Source organism: Platalea leucorodia, assembly GCF_965183815.1.
Source record: "Platalea leucorodia genome assembly, chromosome: 2".
Classification (NCBI taxonomy): domain Eukaryota; kingdom Metazoa; phylum Chordata; class Aves; order Pelecaniformes; family Threskiornithidae; genus Platalea; species Platalea leucorodia.
In genome coordinates this window covers 59,084,572-59,101,646 of record NC_138824.1, presented here as the reverse complement: position 1 = coordinate 59,101,646, position 17,075 = coordinate 59,084,572, and the positions used below count along the sequence as shown (strand labels likewise).

At 39.3% G+C, this 17,075-nt stretch overlaps 1 protein-coding gene across 1 annotated transcript in view; it reads right to left on the bottom strand.

Annotated features, from left to right (window-relative positions):
* The window catches only part of PCCA (propionyl-CoA carboxylase subunit alpha), a 301,012-nt gene that overhangs the window by 126,215 nt on the left and 157,722 nt on the right, over positions 1-17,075 (bottom strand). The window contains exon 18 of the mRNA XM_082337650.1: positions 11,656-11,758. Coding sequence (XP_082193776.1) covers positions 11,656-11,758 — 103 coding nt within the window. The remainder of the gene's footprint in view (positions 1-11,655; positions 11,759-17,075) is intronic.

The following is a 17,075-nucleotide window of genomic DNA, read 5'->3' as shown; positions in this document are numbered from 1 at the left end:
CCAACATAATTTCTCGAAAATGCAAATTACCGCAGCCCCTTCTGGGTCTTCCTGCGTGAGACAAGCTGGCCCCATCTCTGAAGAGCTGTGTTCCACCCTTTAAGGGCTGCGAACGCATCGATTTCTCACAGCAGTTCAACTTTTTTTGAACTGTGAAACAGCAAAACGCTATCAGCTCTCACTGCCTCTTGCTCCTGGGAAGACACATATGAATGACTGAAGGCTGAGGAAGTTGAAGAGTTGTGGAATGGTGCTGCAATGCCTGATGTAAGGAGACTGAAGCTTAAATGGCCATAGGACTACCAGGATTTTGGAAATCACTGCAACAGAGATTCACTCAGAAGGGTTCACTTGAAACAGGTGTTAAGACTTGGGAAAAGGAAGCCTGTAGTAGAGGCAGACATGCAGTGTCCGAGATCAAAGAGTAGAAAAATCACAGCTAATAGAGGAATAAGGTGGACCTAATGTTAGTAAACATCTTAAAATTGTGATTTTCCTGAGGATATGAGTAACAAGAAAAAAAGCATTTGCTGGGGGGGGGGGGGGGGGGGGCGCACGCGGAATGTAGGATTTAGAAGAGACATGCTCTCACTAGTTCAAGGAAACAAACAGAGAAAAGCTGTTGGTTTATGGTGTCTCCCTTGTCTAAGGATATTAAGGGCTGGGTGCAGCCAGATGAAGACCTGCTTTAAAATTCAGTGTCTGGTAGGAAAATGGGCAGCAGGGCCTGGAGAAAATCATTACTGTGCAACTAAGGTGTTTCAGATCACCACCCATGGCAGAGAGAGGAGCCTCAGAAACACGTACCATAACGCTGGGGTAAAGACAGAAGCTTAAAGCCTAGGAAGGATAAAATTTAACAAACACCCCAGATTTTTTGAGGTGCTTTTTAAATCTGGAATTCAATAGGCAAATAAATTATTTGTATCGTTGCACTACTAACTGCAACAAGACTAATTTTTACTAAGCACCACGTAGAGACAGCATAGAGACCTGTAATCATCTCCTTTCTAAGTCAATGGGTAAACATCCCTGGTTTCAAAAGAACCAGGTCCTGCGCCGTTCTTTCCTGCCCAGTCTTTCTCACACTACGGGCTTTGAAGATGCATGTTAAAGGGAAGCCTCAGCCAAAACAAACGCCAAGCACCACATCTAATTACACAGAGAAGCAGACCACTAAAGAATGGTCTGTGAAAGATATTAAAGAATCATCCATAACCACAAAAGGAAAAATCATCTGAGCAGTCTCAACACAGATCCAGGGAAAAATATCCAGGGCTTTGAATACTTAATGTGACCCAACAAAAATCAGGATATTTTTTATTTAAGGCACCATCTATCTCAAGTATCCATCTGAAACATGATGACATATCCACATAGTTTTTCTTTTAAGATTCACAACACCACCAGTTATGAAGACAAAAATATACAGCATCTAAGGTGGAACAGAAAAGGCTACCTCAAATGCAGGTAGCAGATCACTGATTTAGATTTGTGCAAGTCTCAGGCATGAGATTCAACTCCAAGATAGGGAATAGAGGCACAATTAGCAGTGCTACTTCTGAAATACTTCTCCCATGAGAATTAGACAAACCCACATTGTCGCAGAGCAACAAATTGGCCTATGTGCTTACATATAAAGAAATGAAAACTGTTCTTTTTTTCTATTATCACTTGGCAATGCACATACCAGGAAACGTCTTACCAAGAAAGTCAAGAGCTCTCCAAGACTTCTGAAAGAAAGGCAGGACTCATTTTTCTCATGAAAATGTTTCTTCCATATTTTCACTTAAACGCACACACTAAAACTATGCAGAAGTGACCTGCCTCTCTAAAAGTTGAAAAGAAAGAAGCCTTAGCTCAATCTTATATGTTTACACTTTTAATCTTACTCTTAAACAAGACTGAATTGAGCATAACCGCACTGAAGGTCAGCTTCTATACTCGCATATCAAATTTCAAGCCAACAGCTCTTTTATTTAAAATATGTTAGATAAAAAGGTAATATGCTCTCTGTAAGAGTTCCCTCGAGGTTAGAACCACCAATAAGTTAACTGTTACCATATGTTTGGCTCCTTTTGGCAAAATTCAGTAACAAAACACTGCCAAACCTCTTTTGGCAGGTAATAATATTTGGTAGCTTATAGTATAACTTGGGAAAAAAGGAAACTGGACAGAACACTTGGAAATTAATAGAAGAAACTGCATTTCTATCCTTGCATAGTTAGCTATATGCCCTTGAAAGAAAAATTCTAACAAAGTCAACTCTATGGGTCTGATCTATAATAAGCAGTTGTCTCCTCAAAAAGAGCTGTATCAAATGCAAACCCAAACACTCCAGCTAGTGCAATAATGCAAATATTCTGCATCTGTTTTTTTTTAAAAATGCTAGATATATATGATCTATTTTGCAAATGAGAAGCTTTGTAAAATTAGTATTCCAAAGTGTTAAAAAGCATATTATTAGTACTTTCATTATAGGGGGTTTATTTCATTATAAATGAGCAAAGTCTGGGCTTATTTGCAATGCCGTGTTCTTAAGTTTCACTTATGTTAAAATTAAACACTTTTTTTCCCCCCACATCTTTTGTACCTACATAATTGAGAATAGAACATGACAGATAAAAAGCCTTTAACTCTACACCTCTGATTATAATTATAGGCATAGGATAGGAAATTCTGGGTATATTAAGGACATTATTACAGACTTTTTTTAAATTCCAGCTAAATAGGTAGGGGCAAACCTAGATGGCCCTATTCGTTTACCAAGACAAGCAGGACTTGCTCTGCAAGGTCACAGTTATATGAAATCAATGCTTTTTCAGATATGAAAATGTCCATTTTGTTCTATTTTTGTAATCATCTATGATAACATACTCTAAATTCATTATTATTCTCATTTCTAATAAAATGCATATAGCCTGTTGTTCGTGCCATGATGGTTTGCACGTACAGGAAAAACAGACACTTAAAAACTCCATAGTTCTTGAATAAATTGCATCATCCCATTAAATTCTAATTTTTATGTATATAAATCACTTGCTGTTCAGCTTACAGTTCCACACAAACATCTGGCAAGCAGTTTGAAGCAGGTTGACAGGTATAGGCCAGACATTTCACTTCTTAAAGTCATGTTATTGCATGGTTAATCCTATATTTGCATTAATTTGATTACAAGCACTTACAGGTAAAAGTAATCTTGAAGTGTAGGTCTAAAGATTATTATCTGGGAAGTTTTTCCAGAAGAAAAATATTTTTGCTATTCTATAGATGCTTGCCTCATTCAGCCACTTGGGATTTTATTAATAATCTTTTCATTACTGTATTCATCTTCTGATTTCTTATTTTTTATTTTAAGTAAGGCAATTTCTGTGAAGACTTGACACTGAAATCAGAGACTTCATTACCCTGCAAAATATATCCCCAGTTCAAAGTATTTAAGAGGGTTAAACAAAATGCAAACATTTAATGCAACATTAAGCATGTGAAATAAAAACTTGATTGCCTAAAGAAAGCATGCTATGCTGTTACCCTGGTGACAGGTTAAAAAAAGGATTGTGAGCTGAATGGCTGTATGATATGAAATTAAAATGTTTCACATTGAACAATCCAAAATGAATTGGGAAAGGTTAGAGCAGAGGAGAGAGAAATCAATTCTCCAATGGCAATGGTGAATGGAAGTGAAGTCTGAATAGGATTTGCCAGTGGGGTGCAACAGCTGCCAAATATCCTGCAGCCAAAGAATTACAATAATACTGATGAAGTGTGCAAGAGCTTTTGGAATCATTGCAGGGAACAGAGAAATACTCCTACAATAATGAGGCCATTCTGTGTCCCATCCCACTTTCGCAGTTGAATCAAAGGAAAAAGAAACGGTTGAAAATTGTAATACTCAATAACAAAGGTATAAATGAATTATCTATCCCTTCAATCAATATCTTATATTTAACTACAGCCTTTGTGAACCATGAATGAAGCAAGCATGCTAAAGAATGGACAAATCAAGGCACATACATGTAAAAGTATGCAGACAATATTGAATGAGATACTTTTTCTTCCCATATATTTTGTTGACAACATTTCTACAGCAACAGCATCCAGTATAAGCTATACACTACACAAACAAACAGCAGGACACAACCAGTGCCTCAAGGAACTTCACAAGGTAAGGTCCTGATGTTCATGCTTCTCTTTTTTATGTTAATGACCCTAGGAAAGAAATACCAGTAAAACTTCTCACGTGAATGCAGTCACACATGCATTTACTGAGCTGAGAGTCCCCCAAAGTCAAGAAAAACTTTGCCCTTCCATAAAAACCTCCAACACAACTTCATTTCTGCCCTTCAAAACTCCAAATAAAATATACAGATGGAGAGGAAAAACTACGCTAAAAATAGCTGTAAAATGCCCAGGGAGCACGTGCAGATTAGCACGCACCTTGTTAGTTCTACGGTTTCATGCATACACTTTTTACACACAGACAAATATTAAAGAACAAGTTTAGGAGGTGTAAACCCGCATGAGAGGAAAGAATTGTTGGGCTTATAGAAGGGATCAAAGTAAAGGAAAGAGAGAGGGGTCTTGCGGTAAAGAGAGGTTCTTGCAGAAGAAGAGGTCATTAGCAAAGCATGGATGAGAAAAGGGCCAGATTCACAACTAAAAAAGGGCCAGGAATTCATCAGCGCAACAGAAAACATTCACATGTGTGTACTATGTAAATTCAAGTTTCAACATTAAGTGAACAGTAGCCACAGAAGCTATAAAACTCCTACAGCAGCTGCTATCTTCCTAGCAGACATGGTGAAAATAAAAAAATAAACACAGGGACTTAGCCAGGTCCATTTACTTCAGTGAACGGCTTTCCCACCAGCAATCACCTCAGCAAGATGCATGCCACTGCTCTGGGGATCTTCCCAAGAGATGCTCAGCGAGGTTCAAACTTTTCATAATGATTTCATAATGGTTATCAACTCTAAAGACTGAGCAGACATGGACTCCTGAGAGCCCAGGACACTGAGATGTTTCCCTACAAATGACATACAGATGACAGGCTATGAAAATTTCCTATAACAGACCATTCCTTTTCTGGAATGTATGTTCATGAATCATACGAAATGATGGCTCTGCTTTCAAGCAACTCATGTTATCAATTCTGAGTCCATTAATTAAATCCAATCAAAGAAAAAAATGATACATACATTCTGTAGAAACAGTCATAACTGCTACCTTAAAATGTCCCATTTCAACTTTTATATTTTACATAAAAGTTCATTTCCACTGGCCAAAGATACCTGTTTCATATATTTGCATCTACTAGTTTGTCTCTAGCACACAATCTTCTTTCTGTAATAAGCAACTGCACAATGTAGAAGGGTAAATAATACCAGATTTTAAAGACAGCTAGAATATTATATAGGGCAGCTGGTTTAGCACTGATTAAGCAAGATTACAAAAAAAAAAATTAAGTAATTATTTATGAGAGGTCAAAAGAATAACATTAAGTAACACCTAAAGAGACAAGAGAAGGTTATCGCAATCAAAAGAGCCCATTATAAACAAGGATATCACACAAAAAAAGGGAGAACAGACTCTTAATACCTTACTAGTCTACAAGGAAAGAAAAAAAAAAAAAAACACACAGTGGAATAATGGTCTGAAGCTGCAGTAGTTACATAAACAGATCGAGGACTTTCAAAGGCATAACAGTAAATCATGAAAAGAATGCTTGACTTGTTGACCAGGGCACCAGAACAGTCAGGATAAGACAGTGTTATTTTCATGAGCCAAGGATGACTGCATAACTCCAAAGCGAGGGAATGAAGAAAGCCACAAGTGGGCTGGACTTAGTCATCCTTACCAAATGAAAACAAAGTGGTTTATCTTTATGTCACACTAGAGAGTATTTGTAGGGTAATGCAAAGTATAAATATTTAGCTGTACTTGCAATAACTGTTCATGTTATTACTGCGGTTCGGGGTGGGGGGGACATATGATAAAAATCACATAATGCAATTGATACAATTCAGCGGTGCCTGTGACTGTGCCGCAAGTAAGAACTCTCCCTCTTTCCAAGCGGCTAGTTTAGTTGACTCCAGTAAATTTTCCTGACATCATCTTCCTCCTTCTTAAAATTAATGTAACATAACCTTATTTTGTGCTGCTCCAGCAGTGCAGGAGCACCAGAAAGCTCCCCGATTGGGCAGCTGACCATCCTTCCATATGGGGAAGCCCTAGGCTGGCAAAGAGCTGGCTCCCTCCCAGACTCCAGCAGGGTAATAGGTGTAGGCTATGTGAAAGCAAGCATGCCTGAGAGGTGCTCTCTCTTGCTGTCCTAATCATGCAATGGCAAGGCAAAGCAGGCATCCGAACCATCATTACCAAGGGTACCTGAGGATTTACGTCAATATATCTGTACCAAATCAACCTAGACACAAACATACAATAACTCATTAAATAAAAAGTTAAAGATATCCACTTCTGTTCTTGCAGTTCACCAGTCGTGGTATGCCCACTGCCCTGGACCCCTGGATTTTCAGAGTTTTAAAACATATAAAAATTCAGCCCAGCTATTTCAGAACTTGACAAAAACTTGCTTGTATTTTACCAGTAATTTCTCACTATGCACTTACACTTCCTTTAAAAGTATTATGCTATACTTAGAAAGCATCATCCGTTCAGTCTCAAAATACTTTATACATGTTGATAAACAAATATTTACAAAACCTCAATAATGTAGTAAAGTATTAAGGCCATTTTGTCTTTTTGTAAACTGAGGCCCAATCCAGCTGACTTCTGTAAGGTCCCACAAGAACAGTTAGGACTTTAACTCAAGACTCCCCAAACCCGGTCTTCTATATTAAAAACACACGAGGAAGAAAAACCTTAGTTTTTTTGCTAGCAATATAAAACAGTGTGTTACCATCTTTTTGCATGCAGTATCAGGTAATACGGGCATGCAGCCTCACTGTTTTTTTCCAAGTCATAAATGATGAAAGGGTAAAACCCATAGAAAAATTAGGAAAATACACTTAGCAGCCAACACAAGCAACACATAGGAAGTGCTGTAGGCAATTGGGTTTAGAAGTATAAACATCACATTAGTAGACCCATGAGATAGCATGATGTAGCCACACCTGGAGAGTCACTCTCCTGTTCCCCTCCCAGCCCACTAACGAAAACAAGTCTGAAGCCAAAATGTGAAGATTCAACAGTACAACATCATTTTTGGTCTCAAAGGCTAACTACATCAAACAGACGTAAAATAAGCTGGATTGACTTCAGCCAAAATATGTTTCCACTTGAAACAAGATCGAGGTCTGTCTAGAAGACCTTGGAATTTTACTAGATGCTGTAAATCTGTTCAGCAGCTGTGGGTGGCACCAGTTTCACAATAAACTGGACTATGGAATAAGTAGGAAAAGTCGTAGGTAAAATAACTGAAAGCTGAACAATGAAGCAATCATCAATCATTCATGGCTCTTTCCTGTAGGAAACATGTGCCCCTATTATCTGGATATCACGGTGAAATATTCACATTAGTATCTGGCTCACAAAATACCAAGAATTTTCATTAGCTAATTATCTTTAAAACACACACACACACACACACACACACACACCCCCCCAACCTTTTTCCCAAGAAAACTGGTTAAATAACAACCAGTTAAATTTAAAAAACAGAAAATGCTCTAAATATTAGATTGCATAACAAAAGTAAATGTCCATATTCCTGTAACTCTGAGCATGCCCAGGTCTCCAGCAGCTGTTCTAGCTAAAGGTGGACAAATTAATCTTAGGAGACTGTTGGTGAGGCCAGGGGCACATAGCAATGCAGACAGTGGAAACACACCTGTGGGTGCTCCACCCGAATCATAATACAGTTTACTCTAACACAGGAAAGTCAAACGAGTCTTCAGCTTGTGGCCTGTATTAACCTCAATGCCACGCGAAACTGCTGCAACAAAGAATCCCACTACAGGGGTCACGCCTAATTGAAACTAGCTGAAGAAAGTTGAGTGTTTGATCCTAATGAGGCAATAGCTCCCTGATCATCAGAGCGCATTCCAACAAGAACCTTACAGTTGGTGATTCAGTCACCCAGTGGATTGCAAAATACATGTTTTCCAGGCAGAACCTCCCTCTTGAGGCTGCTACTAGTCTGATCTGTGGCACAGAGCTAAGGCCCACCTCTGCATCCCTTTTATGAGCCATCCTCTGCTCATCTCTTCCTCCTTGCTATACATTCCCACCCTTCTAGCTCTTGCAGAATAATTTCATGGCATGAGTACTTAACCTGGTTCTGTCAGAATGATCTATAGTATTACTAACTGTTTCTAGGCTAACATGGGTCATTTTAGCAGAACCAGAGTAGAAGGCAACTACACACAAAATCACGCCTGTGTATCTGGAGGAGGAGGAGGGAAAAGGCAGAGACCAAGGGAGAAGCAGGCTGGGACAACAATTCCTTAATCTGGCTTAGCTCTATTTCATCTGATCACAGTCTCACCGCTAGTGAAAGGTGGAGCTTCTGTGAAGACTTCCAAGCACAGTTCTTTCTGTCTGGCTAGAATAACAATCCTGAGCTTGCGCTGAATAAATCATGGGGGAAAACGGGGAACTCAAAGTACCCCTGCAGTTGTGAAAAGAATGCATATTATACATATGGCTCCCAAAAGGGAAAAGAAAACAAACCAAAACCAAAGATAAGCATATAACTCAAGTTCAGCAAAAAAATTGTCTATTTGGCAGCTGTGACAAGTTCAGAAGAAATAATGCATGATTTCAAAATACTACTTTTCAGTGCAATTCCTCACAGAAAAATTCCTTAATTGCTTTCAGTGCGTGCAAAAAAAAAAAAAAAAAATGCTGTCAACATAAATAGTGCCAGAGAGCTGAAATTTTGAAGATGATTATCAACATGGTGATGTAGTTTTCCAAACCATTAGGAGAATGTTATGGATCAACTCTGGAACGTGCAGTCTGTCTAATCTGCTTATATCCTCCAACATGGATTTAAAATGCACACAGACTCCAAACACCCAATTCTGCCACAGTGAACCACATCCAGGATTAAAACTGGCCTTTTTGACTTGTTGCCAGTAGCACAGGTTCTTACTCTGCACTTTTTATTTACTAATTTTTTTTCAAACAGATTGCAGTCATACCAATAAAGACGTACTTTCTATGGCCACAACCCTTCTCCCTAGGAAGTACCCATGACATGGAACACCTTCAAAAACAGGTCAGATGCAGTTTGGGTAAGTTAAGGAGATGCTGTGAGGGATCCTTGATGGGATTGCAGTAACTCGTATGCTCCAAAGTCCTCAGTCCCCTCTAGAGGGAGTCCACTAGCTGCTCTAAGGAGTAGAGAACACTGTCCAGGACACTGCACAATCCTTTGACCTCATTCTGCCTTTGTTTCTTTGACTTTTCCTCTGAAGGAGCTGCATGATTTTGGGGAAGGGCTATCATTATCAGGTTTGGATTTCTTCCGAAGTTACATACCAGTAAGCCTTTTGCATTAACCTGGTCCTCATCTGGCCTCAAACAGGCAGCTTTACTGTCACTAAGACAAGTAGATTTAACAATACATGTGGATTGAAGCAATGACCTGTTCACTAAGAACCACACTCAGACACCACTTTGAGAAAATTTCAAGGCTCAGCTTCTGATGGATTCATTACAGAGCTGCATATGTCACAACAGACAGAAAAGATCATCTTTTGAATGCAGAGCTGAACATAAGTACACTCTATCATGGCAAGAGAAAGTGATCTTCCCCGTACTGAAAAGACTTGTTAGCTCCACCATTTAAAATCTGAAAAATCAGACCTTAATCTAGTCTTACCAAGCACAAACTTCATGTGGTCTCACTCTGCTGCCTTCTCTGCTCATGCTGGAATGGAGGGAGATAGGTTAGAAGGATTCAATTTATTTTTTTTTTTTCAAAACAGGAGTGTATTTGTTTCCTTAATGCAGCACAAAAAGAGATGAATGGCCATGCCTGACTGCTCAATGCAATACTTTGTTTACATATTTGACATCTCGGTTAAAATAGTCATATGTGTCTTTTTTTATTAAGATACACAGATATCTAGTACTGAAAGAAAATACTTGCAAAAGAGAGAAAACATTAAAAGATACTTCAACAATTAGACTCCTTTTCTTGTTAGCAAGTAAGAACATTTTACAGACCAGAGGAAAAAAAAAAAAAATCTCAAATCAGAGCAGGGAATGCAACAGCAGTTTGAGAATCACTACTTAAATCAACAGTTCCTACCCTTACACTATGTACAAAGTAATCCATTACTTCTCTATAGCGGTACCAGACTACTTAACTTTCTATGCTGGCCAATAAAAAATACAATCAAGGCTCCTCCTCATTTTCCCTCATTCATCTTTTATTTAGGGAACACTGGCCTTACAGTGTCTGTTCTTCTCCTTATGCCATTTGCTATGGAGGATATAACTCGTGGAAGGAAATAAAAAGGTGCTTTACTTTCCCCTATAGGTGCAAAAGGCAAGCAATGACCTAGCCCTACATATGCTATATATTACAAAGCCGTTATGCTTGCTCTAAGTCTCTCTTTTTTTTTTTCTTTTTTTTTTTTTTCTGTCTTTTTTTAACACCAGATGGTACTATTTATCTTTGTGGGTACAAATAAAAATAAAGACTTCTTGAAACCACATTTGATTTATTCCTGACCACTGTAAAATCAGTAATAGAATACACTGTCAAACCACTGGCATGGAATGAGAATAATGTCTGTCCTGCATTCTGACTTCCCTCTCACACAAACACATACAGACGCAACGACATTAAAGAATGTGAGGCGACAAGAAAGAGTCATGCTGAAGTTAGGATTCACTGTATGCACCCATTGCAAACACCAACTACCCAAGTAAGCTCACAAATTCAATTGTTCTAATAGAAGGTCTCAAGGCATTGACAATGATGGGCCAGAGGACAACAAAAGCTAGAAACATCCTAGAGGAAAAAAACCCATACTGTTCCAAAAAGCCAAAGAAGTGAATCAGTATTTTGACAGAAGGTACTGCAATGGCTGGCCAATTAACAGTTCTACCTAGGTTACTAGCAGCTCCCATCCAAAAGAATGAGGGAGTAGGGGAACAAAAGCACCAAAAAGCATACTTAAAAAGCAAGGTGCTGACTCTTCCAGCAATTACCAGTCAGAAAGTGTTTTCAGAATTAGACCCTAAACTATTAAGGTTCTTCATCAAGGTAACAAATTACTCATGAATCCACAATATTTTAAAGCTCTGTAGCTGAATATTCATATTATCCCAAAGTGCTTAGATCGCTTCAAATGGGCACATGGGAAATTTGTGATGCTCAATTTGTGGTTAGTTACTAATGCAGCAACATTTTGCATTAATGAAACTCCTGATGTGCATTAATTACTGTACTGGCTTGTAACACATTTTTGTGCCTATTAGTTTGCTAATACGTAGAATAAAAATAATCATGTATGACTTGTGTGAGTAGGGAAATGTAAGCCGCAGCTCATTTGAATTTTGAAAAAACAACAGACTATATTAAGAAACCATGCAGTTTCTCACCAGTGTCTCTCATGCATGAGAAGATGCCATTAACAAAACGCATCAGCACATCTGAGTTCCTAGAAATGAACTTACCTTGGAGTCCCTAGAAATCGCTGTGATCTCAGTTGTTCAGCCACGTACAAAGACGCTGCTGTTGCCAGTAGTTCTCTTCTTTCAGGATCTGTCAACTTGTGTCCTAGTTTTCAAAAAGCAGTTCAAAAAGTTAGATACCAGAGACCAGCACAGACATGAAAAGTAACAACTACCAGTGAAGACACTGTTCAGTCCTTATACATGAAACCTACATTTTTTCCCCTAAATTAAGATGAGGCTCAGCATAGCAGACGCTCTGAGTTTCAGAGTTTAAATTGCATGTTTTCATACAGATCAGCCCTACTACTAACACTGGTATCTCTGTTAAAAACAATTTGACAACTGAAAGAAAAAAACTGAACGATGCTGCAGCATCTTGTTTTCGTTACTGAAATGTCACTGGTTGACATATTGTGCCTCATGCTGGTAAGGAATCCATCTGTACATTAGAACTTACTCAAAATATACAGCATTCTTTCTCAGTACTTTACCTTGCAAAGGCTACAGAACTTCCCGGCAAAAGGGATAGCACCACAATATAAACCCCAGAAATAAATGTGGATCGAACTATTTGTCAGCCCTGGGTCAGTTAGTGCCATTTGTGTAATCATCAGTTTGTGATAATGGAGTCAAAGTCATGTTAGGCACTTCATAAGCAGAAAATGGCTCAAAGTAGCCTACAATCTGAAGGCAGACAAGCTAATAAAGGTTTGGACAAAAAGGTGGAAACCAGGGTGATTGGAAGCAGGTTTTCTCCCAACCTGGTCTTGTTCCAGAAAGTGAAGTTAATTAGAAATTCAATTGTCCATTCGGCAGGCTAAAAGAGAGCACAGTGACAGAACTTTACCTGTCAGAACCTTTAGGTCAGAAACTGCACGACACTGATTTGGTATGAGAAGCTGGCAAACAGGTGGCCAAGACTGATGTCACCAGAGAAGCAGAACGGTCAAAACTGATGTGAGAGGGAGCAAAAGGACAAGTAAAGTAGTTGGTCCATAAGGCAGTGGCAGGAAGTTAAAAGTTGATGTAGAAGAAGACAAGACATGCAAAGATGAATTGTCATGGAGAAAGAGAGGCAAACTTTATCCTCAGGAGAGAGGTTTCGCACAAATGAAAACAAGGATGTTTCAAAAGCCAGAGGAGAGGAAAAGGCAATAAATGAAGTTAAAAAAAAAAAAAAAGGTAAGACTGAAAGATTTAGCTGAATACAGTTACAACAGAGCTCTCAAAAAGTGCTTTATGCAGCTGCTGTCTACCTCAGCAGACCTTCACGTGTACGTATCACAGCAAATGCCATCGTCTATGGCAAGAACAGATTCCCATGAAGGGATGGGGGAAGAGGTGGGGAAGGGGTTCAGACGGCTGTATCTCCCTTGAGCAACTCTGCCCAGTGGGGCACATTTGCTCCCAGTCCTGCAGCAGAGAAACAGTTACACATTTCCCTTCTACACCCCGACTCTCCCATCGCCTCAGCACTACTGCATGTAACCTTAACTCACATTCCCCGGTACTGGTCACTAGCAAGTGACAATTTCTATAAGTAGCACAACATAAGACTAACATGATGCTCAGGAAAACCCAGAATGGAGACCTCTGAAAACGACGGGAGCAGACTTCATAGTAACAAGTGCACAATTTCAAAACAGGATGTCTTCTGCACAGGACCCATCCTTCCACTGGCACATGAAATACGGATAGGTGAAGAGGCTGCTTAGAGTCCACCTCAGCAATGCAACCATGCCACAGTGATGGAAACATACTCATTACAGTTCCAGCTAACAGTACAAAGGAGCTGTCATAGGCCAAAAAATGTAAATTTAAAAATAACAAAAGCCAGCAAATCTGCATCAATTTATTTTTAATTTAGTCCATATTAACATATTCTGGCTAAAGATTACTGCAACTTCCTTTGCTCAGTGTTTATTATTTTTTATCTGCCTTGAAATGGAAACTGTCTTTCCTCTAACAAACGTATGCAGAAATACAAATGTTGAAAGGTTGAGGAACTGGCTTAGAAACAAACTTGATCTTCCTTTTGCCAGTTACTAGAAAAACTGATTGCAAAGCAAAAGTCAAAAAACACTGAACTTTTGTACTATTCGTGTATATATACAAACACGTATACATGTATATATAAACCTTATATAATTATACAATGCAGCATCATCAACTATCTGGCTTTGAAACATGCCAATTTTCCAGTTGTTTACACACAGTGAAGAAGCTCTGAGATCATTTTTCCAAAATGCTGTACCTAAAATTGGTAATTTGTTTACATGTCTCAGCTAAAGATACATCAGGAAATCCATTCCAAAACCTTCGCTTTGCCGTCACCCTGCCTAACACCCATGACAAGTCCATGTGACCAAAACTGCACGCTCCCACCTGCTCCAACACACGCTGGCACTATCAACTCATATAAAGAAACAAGGTAAAACTAGAAAGATCCCAATTTGAAGGTTTTATTGCATGACCTTCATCTTGGATGAAATCAATAACTGCTTTTACACTTGCTGTGCTGCAAAAACTATTTTCTCCCCGTATCTTCAATAAAAATCAAACTCCAAACAGTGAACAAAGGTCAATAATTTGAAACAGGTTAACAGCCGATCAAGAGTTACATTCACCTCTTCATTATCACGAACATGAAAAAGATGTTTGTCCACTTTCTCTATTTGTCACTATTTGCATTAGTTGCGGCACAAACGTGGCACGCAGAAAACCAGTCGCAACCGTAGCATCCAGTGTGGGCGATTTGCATTTATTTTCCTAAGTCTCAGAGATAATATAAACTGTTAACAAGAACACACCAAAATTAGGTTTCGGTCTTTGGCAATAAAGATGCAAACCTACCACAGAATGTCCTTAGCATAACTTTGGAGGCATACCTCAGAAGCTTGATTAAAGGCTGCTTCCCAAGGATGGCAATTCACCTTTATTACACAAGACAGAGTGCCGTAGTTCTCTGAACTCCAGCCCCATTTCCCTTGCTCTTGCTCTGCTGCTATGCTCAGCAGAATTTTAAGCAGTTCTAAAGTTAAACTTTCAATTACATTACTATATGTGGAAATACCCAAACGCACCAGATAGCGATACCTTTGTTTCCCTTCAAGTCTTATTTTACCTTACAAGCTACCCCTTGGGATTTCAATTGGATGTCTTGAGGTATAAGTTAATATTCACCATCAATAAAGACACAACAACACAGCCTTTCATATTCGCCTTGCAGAAGATCGATGTGGAAAGTAACAAAGCTACCTCTGAGGCATTTGTCCAAGCGCTGCCTTGACAGGGATTGAAACCAGCAAGTAGCAAAGGTTTCCCAGCTTCCAACATGGGAAGTTCTGTCACTGCTCTTTCCTACCCTCATAACTGCAGACTCCTGGGCTACACGGAGACTTCATCTCCACCATAAAATGTAAATCAGCTCCCAAATCTCTCTGCTCAACCTGGAATATATTTCTGCATTCTCACTATCCTCACTGAATTATATAAGGTGAACATAAAACAGGATTAATGGCTATAAAATTAAGTCACAACTGAAGGAGTGGAAGCACTGTTGTTCATATTATTTAAAACTAGACCACACGCATCTAGATGCACCAGAACCCTGGTCAGAAGGAAGACAAGGAAAAAGTATTTCTCTCTCATTTCCCTGATGTTATGATTGCTTAAATCAATATTATCCCAGTATCCCCCAAGCTGAGTCAAAAAGGTTCATGCAATTACTTTACATAACCAACTTCAAATTAAATTACACAAAAGGTAATTTTTCCCATAACAGTCTCATTTGCATTTTGTCCTAGAAATGTGTTTCCAACTATCAATGGAGGGGTGGGAGGAACAAAACAAACAAGCCCTGGTTATGTGCCTGGGTCTGTTACTTAATACTTCAAAAGTTACTGTTTTCTGATGGGGAAGAATAAAAATTAAAAGCAAAATGGGTATGATAGAAAGTACAATGCATAATTCAGATCCATACCAATGCAGGCAATGCAGTCCAAAGTTCTGTTTTGGCTTGACTTTATCCCCAATGGATTCTGAAGCCGACCATTACAGATAGCATGTATGCCAAGTAGGCTGAGGAAGAAAACTAAGTTGCATGTTATTAGAGGTTTTAATTTCTTCTGAAGTCCAGCAGAGCTTTGCTCCACCCAGATGGTCATGGTAAAAGACAGACAACATTGTCTGCGTATGCAAGCTCAAACCATTGAGAATAGAGAAGGCGTCTGTCAGAGAGCTCACGATCACTTATAAGATGGATGCTATAGCATACAGAAAGGAAACCTCTACCATTTGGAATTATAAAGGGATTAGTGACAGACCAAGAAACATTTCTCGGTTTCACCTGTCAGAAAGAAGAAAGTCAAGTAAGCTATCTGTGAAGTCAATTTTTTATAATCCAGTAGCTTCATAAAATGAAGCAAAGATTAGATTCCAGCGTGGAGAAGATGAATGGAATTAACAGCAACCATCCTCTCCCTTCCAACAGTAACACAGCCAGGGGAAGCTGCATTCCCTCCTCCAACTACTAACAAAAGTCTCCAGACTTAAATTTAAAAGTCACATCTACAAGTCCCTTTCCCTACTTTCATTCATAACAGAATCATAGAATGACTGAGGTTGAAGGGACCTTGGGAGGTCTCCCGTTTATTCAGTGTGCCCCTCCGCCCCACTGAGCAATCTCAACATCAAATTCAGACCAGGTTGCTCACAGGTTTGTGCAGTCAGGTCTTGAAAATCTCCAATTTCTGTGCACCTCACTGAAGAGCCTGGCTCTGTCTTCTTAGGAACCCCCTCACAGGTATGAGAAGGCTGCCATTAGGTCCACCCTAAGCTTTCTTGTTTCCAGGCTAAACGAGCCCAGTTTCCCCAGCCTCTCCTCACATTCCAACCCCACCACAACCCTGGGGGCTCTTTGCTAGACTTACTGAAGTTTATTGACATCTTTCTTACATGCGTGAGGGGGTTAAAACTGGACACAGTATTCCAGGGGTGGTTTAATAAGTGTTGAGTAAAGTGGAGAAATCAGTCCCTTCAACCCATACAATTATAACAAAACACTATGTATCTTGTCCTGGTTTCAGCTGGGATAGAGTTAATTTTCTTCTTAGTAGCTGGTAGAGTGCTGTGTTTTGGATTTAGGATGAGAATAATGTTGATAAGACACTGATGTTTTGGTTCTTGCTGAGTAGAGTTTACACTAGTCAAGGACTTTTTAGCTTCTTGTGCTCTGCCAGGTGCATAAGAAGCTGGGAGGGAGCATAGCTAGGACAGCTGACCCAGACTGGCCAAAGGGCTATTCCATACCATATGACATCATGCTCTGTATATAAGCTGGGGGAAGAAGAAGGAAGGGGGGGACGTTCGGAGTGATGGCGTTTGTCTTCCTAAGTAACCGTTACGCGTGATGGAGCCCT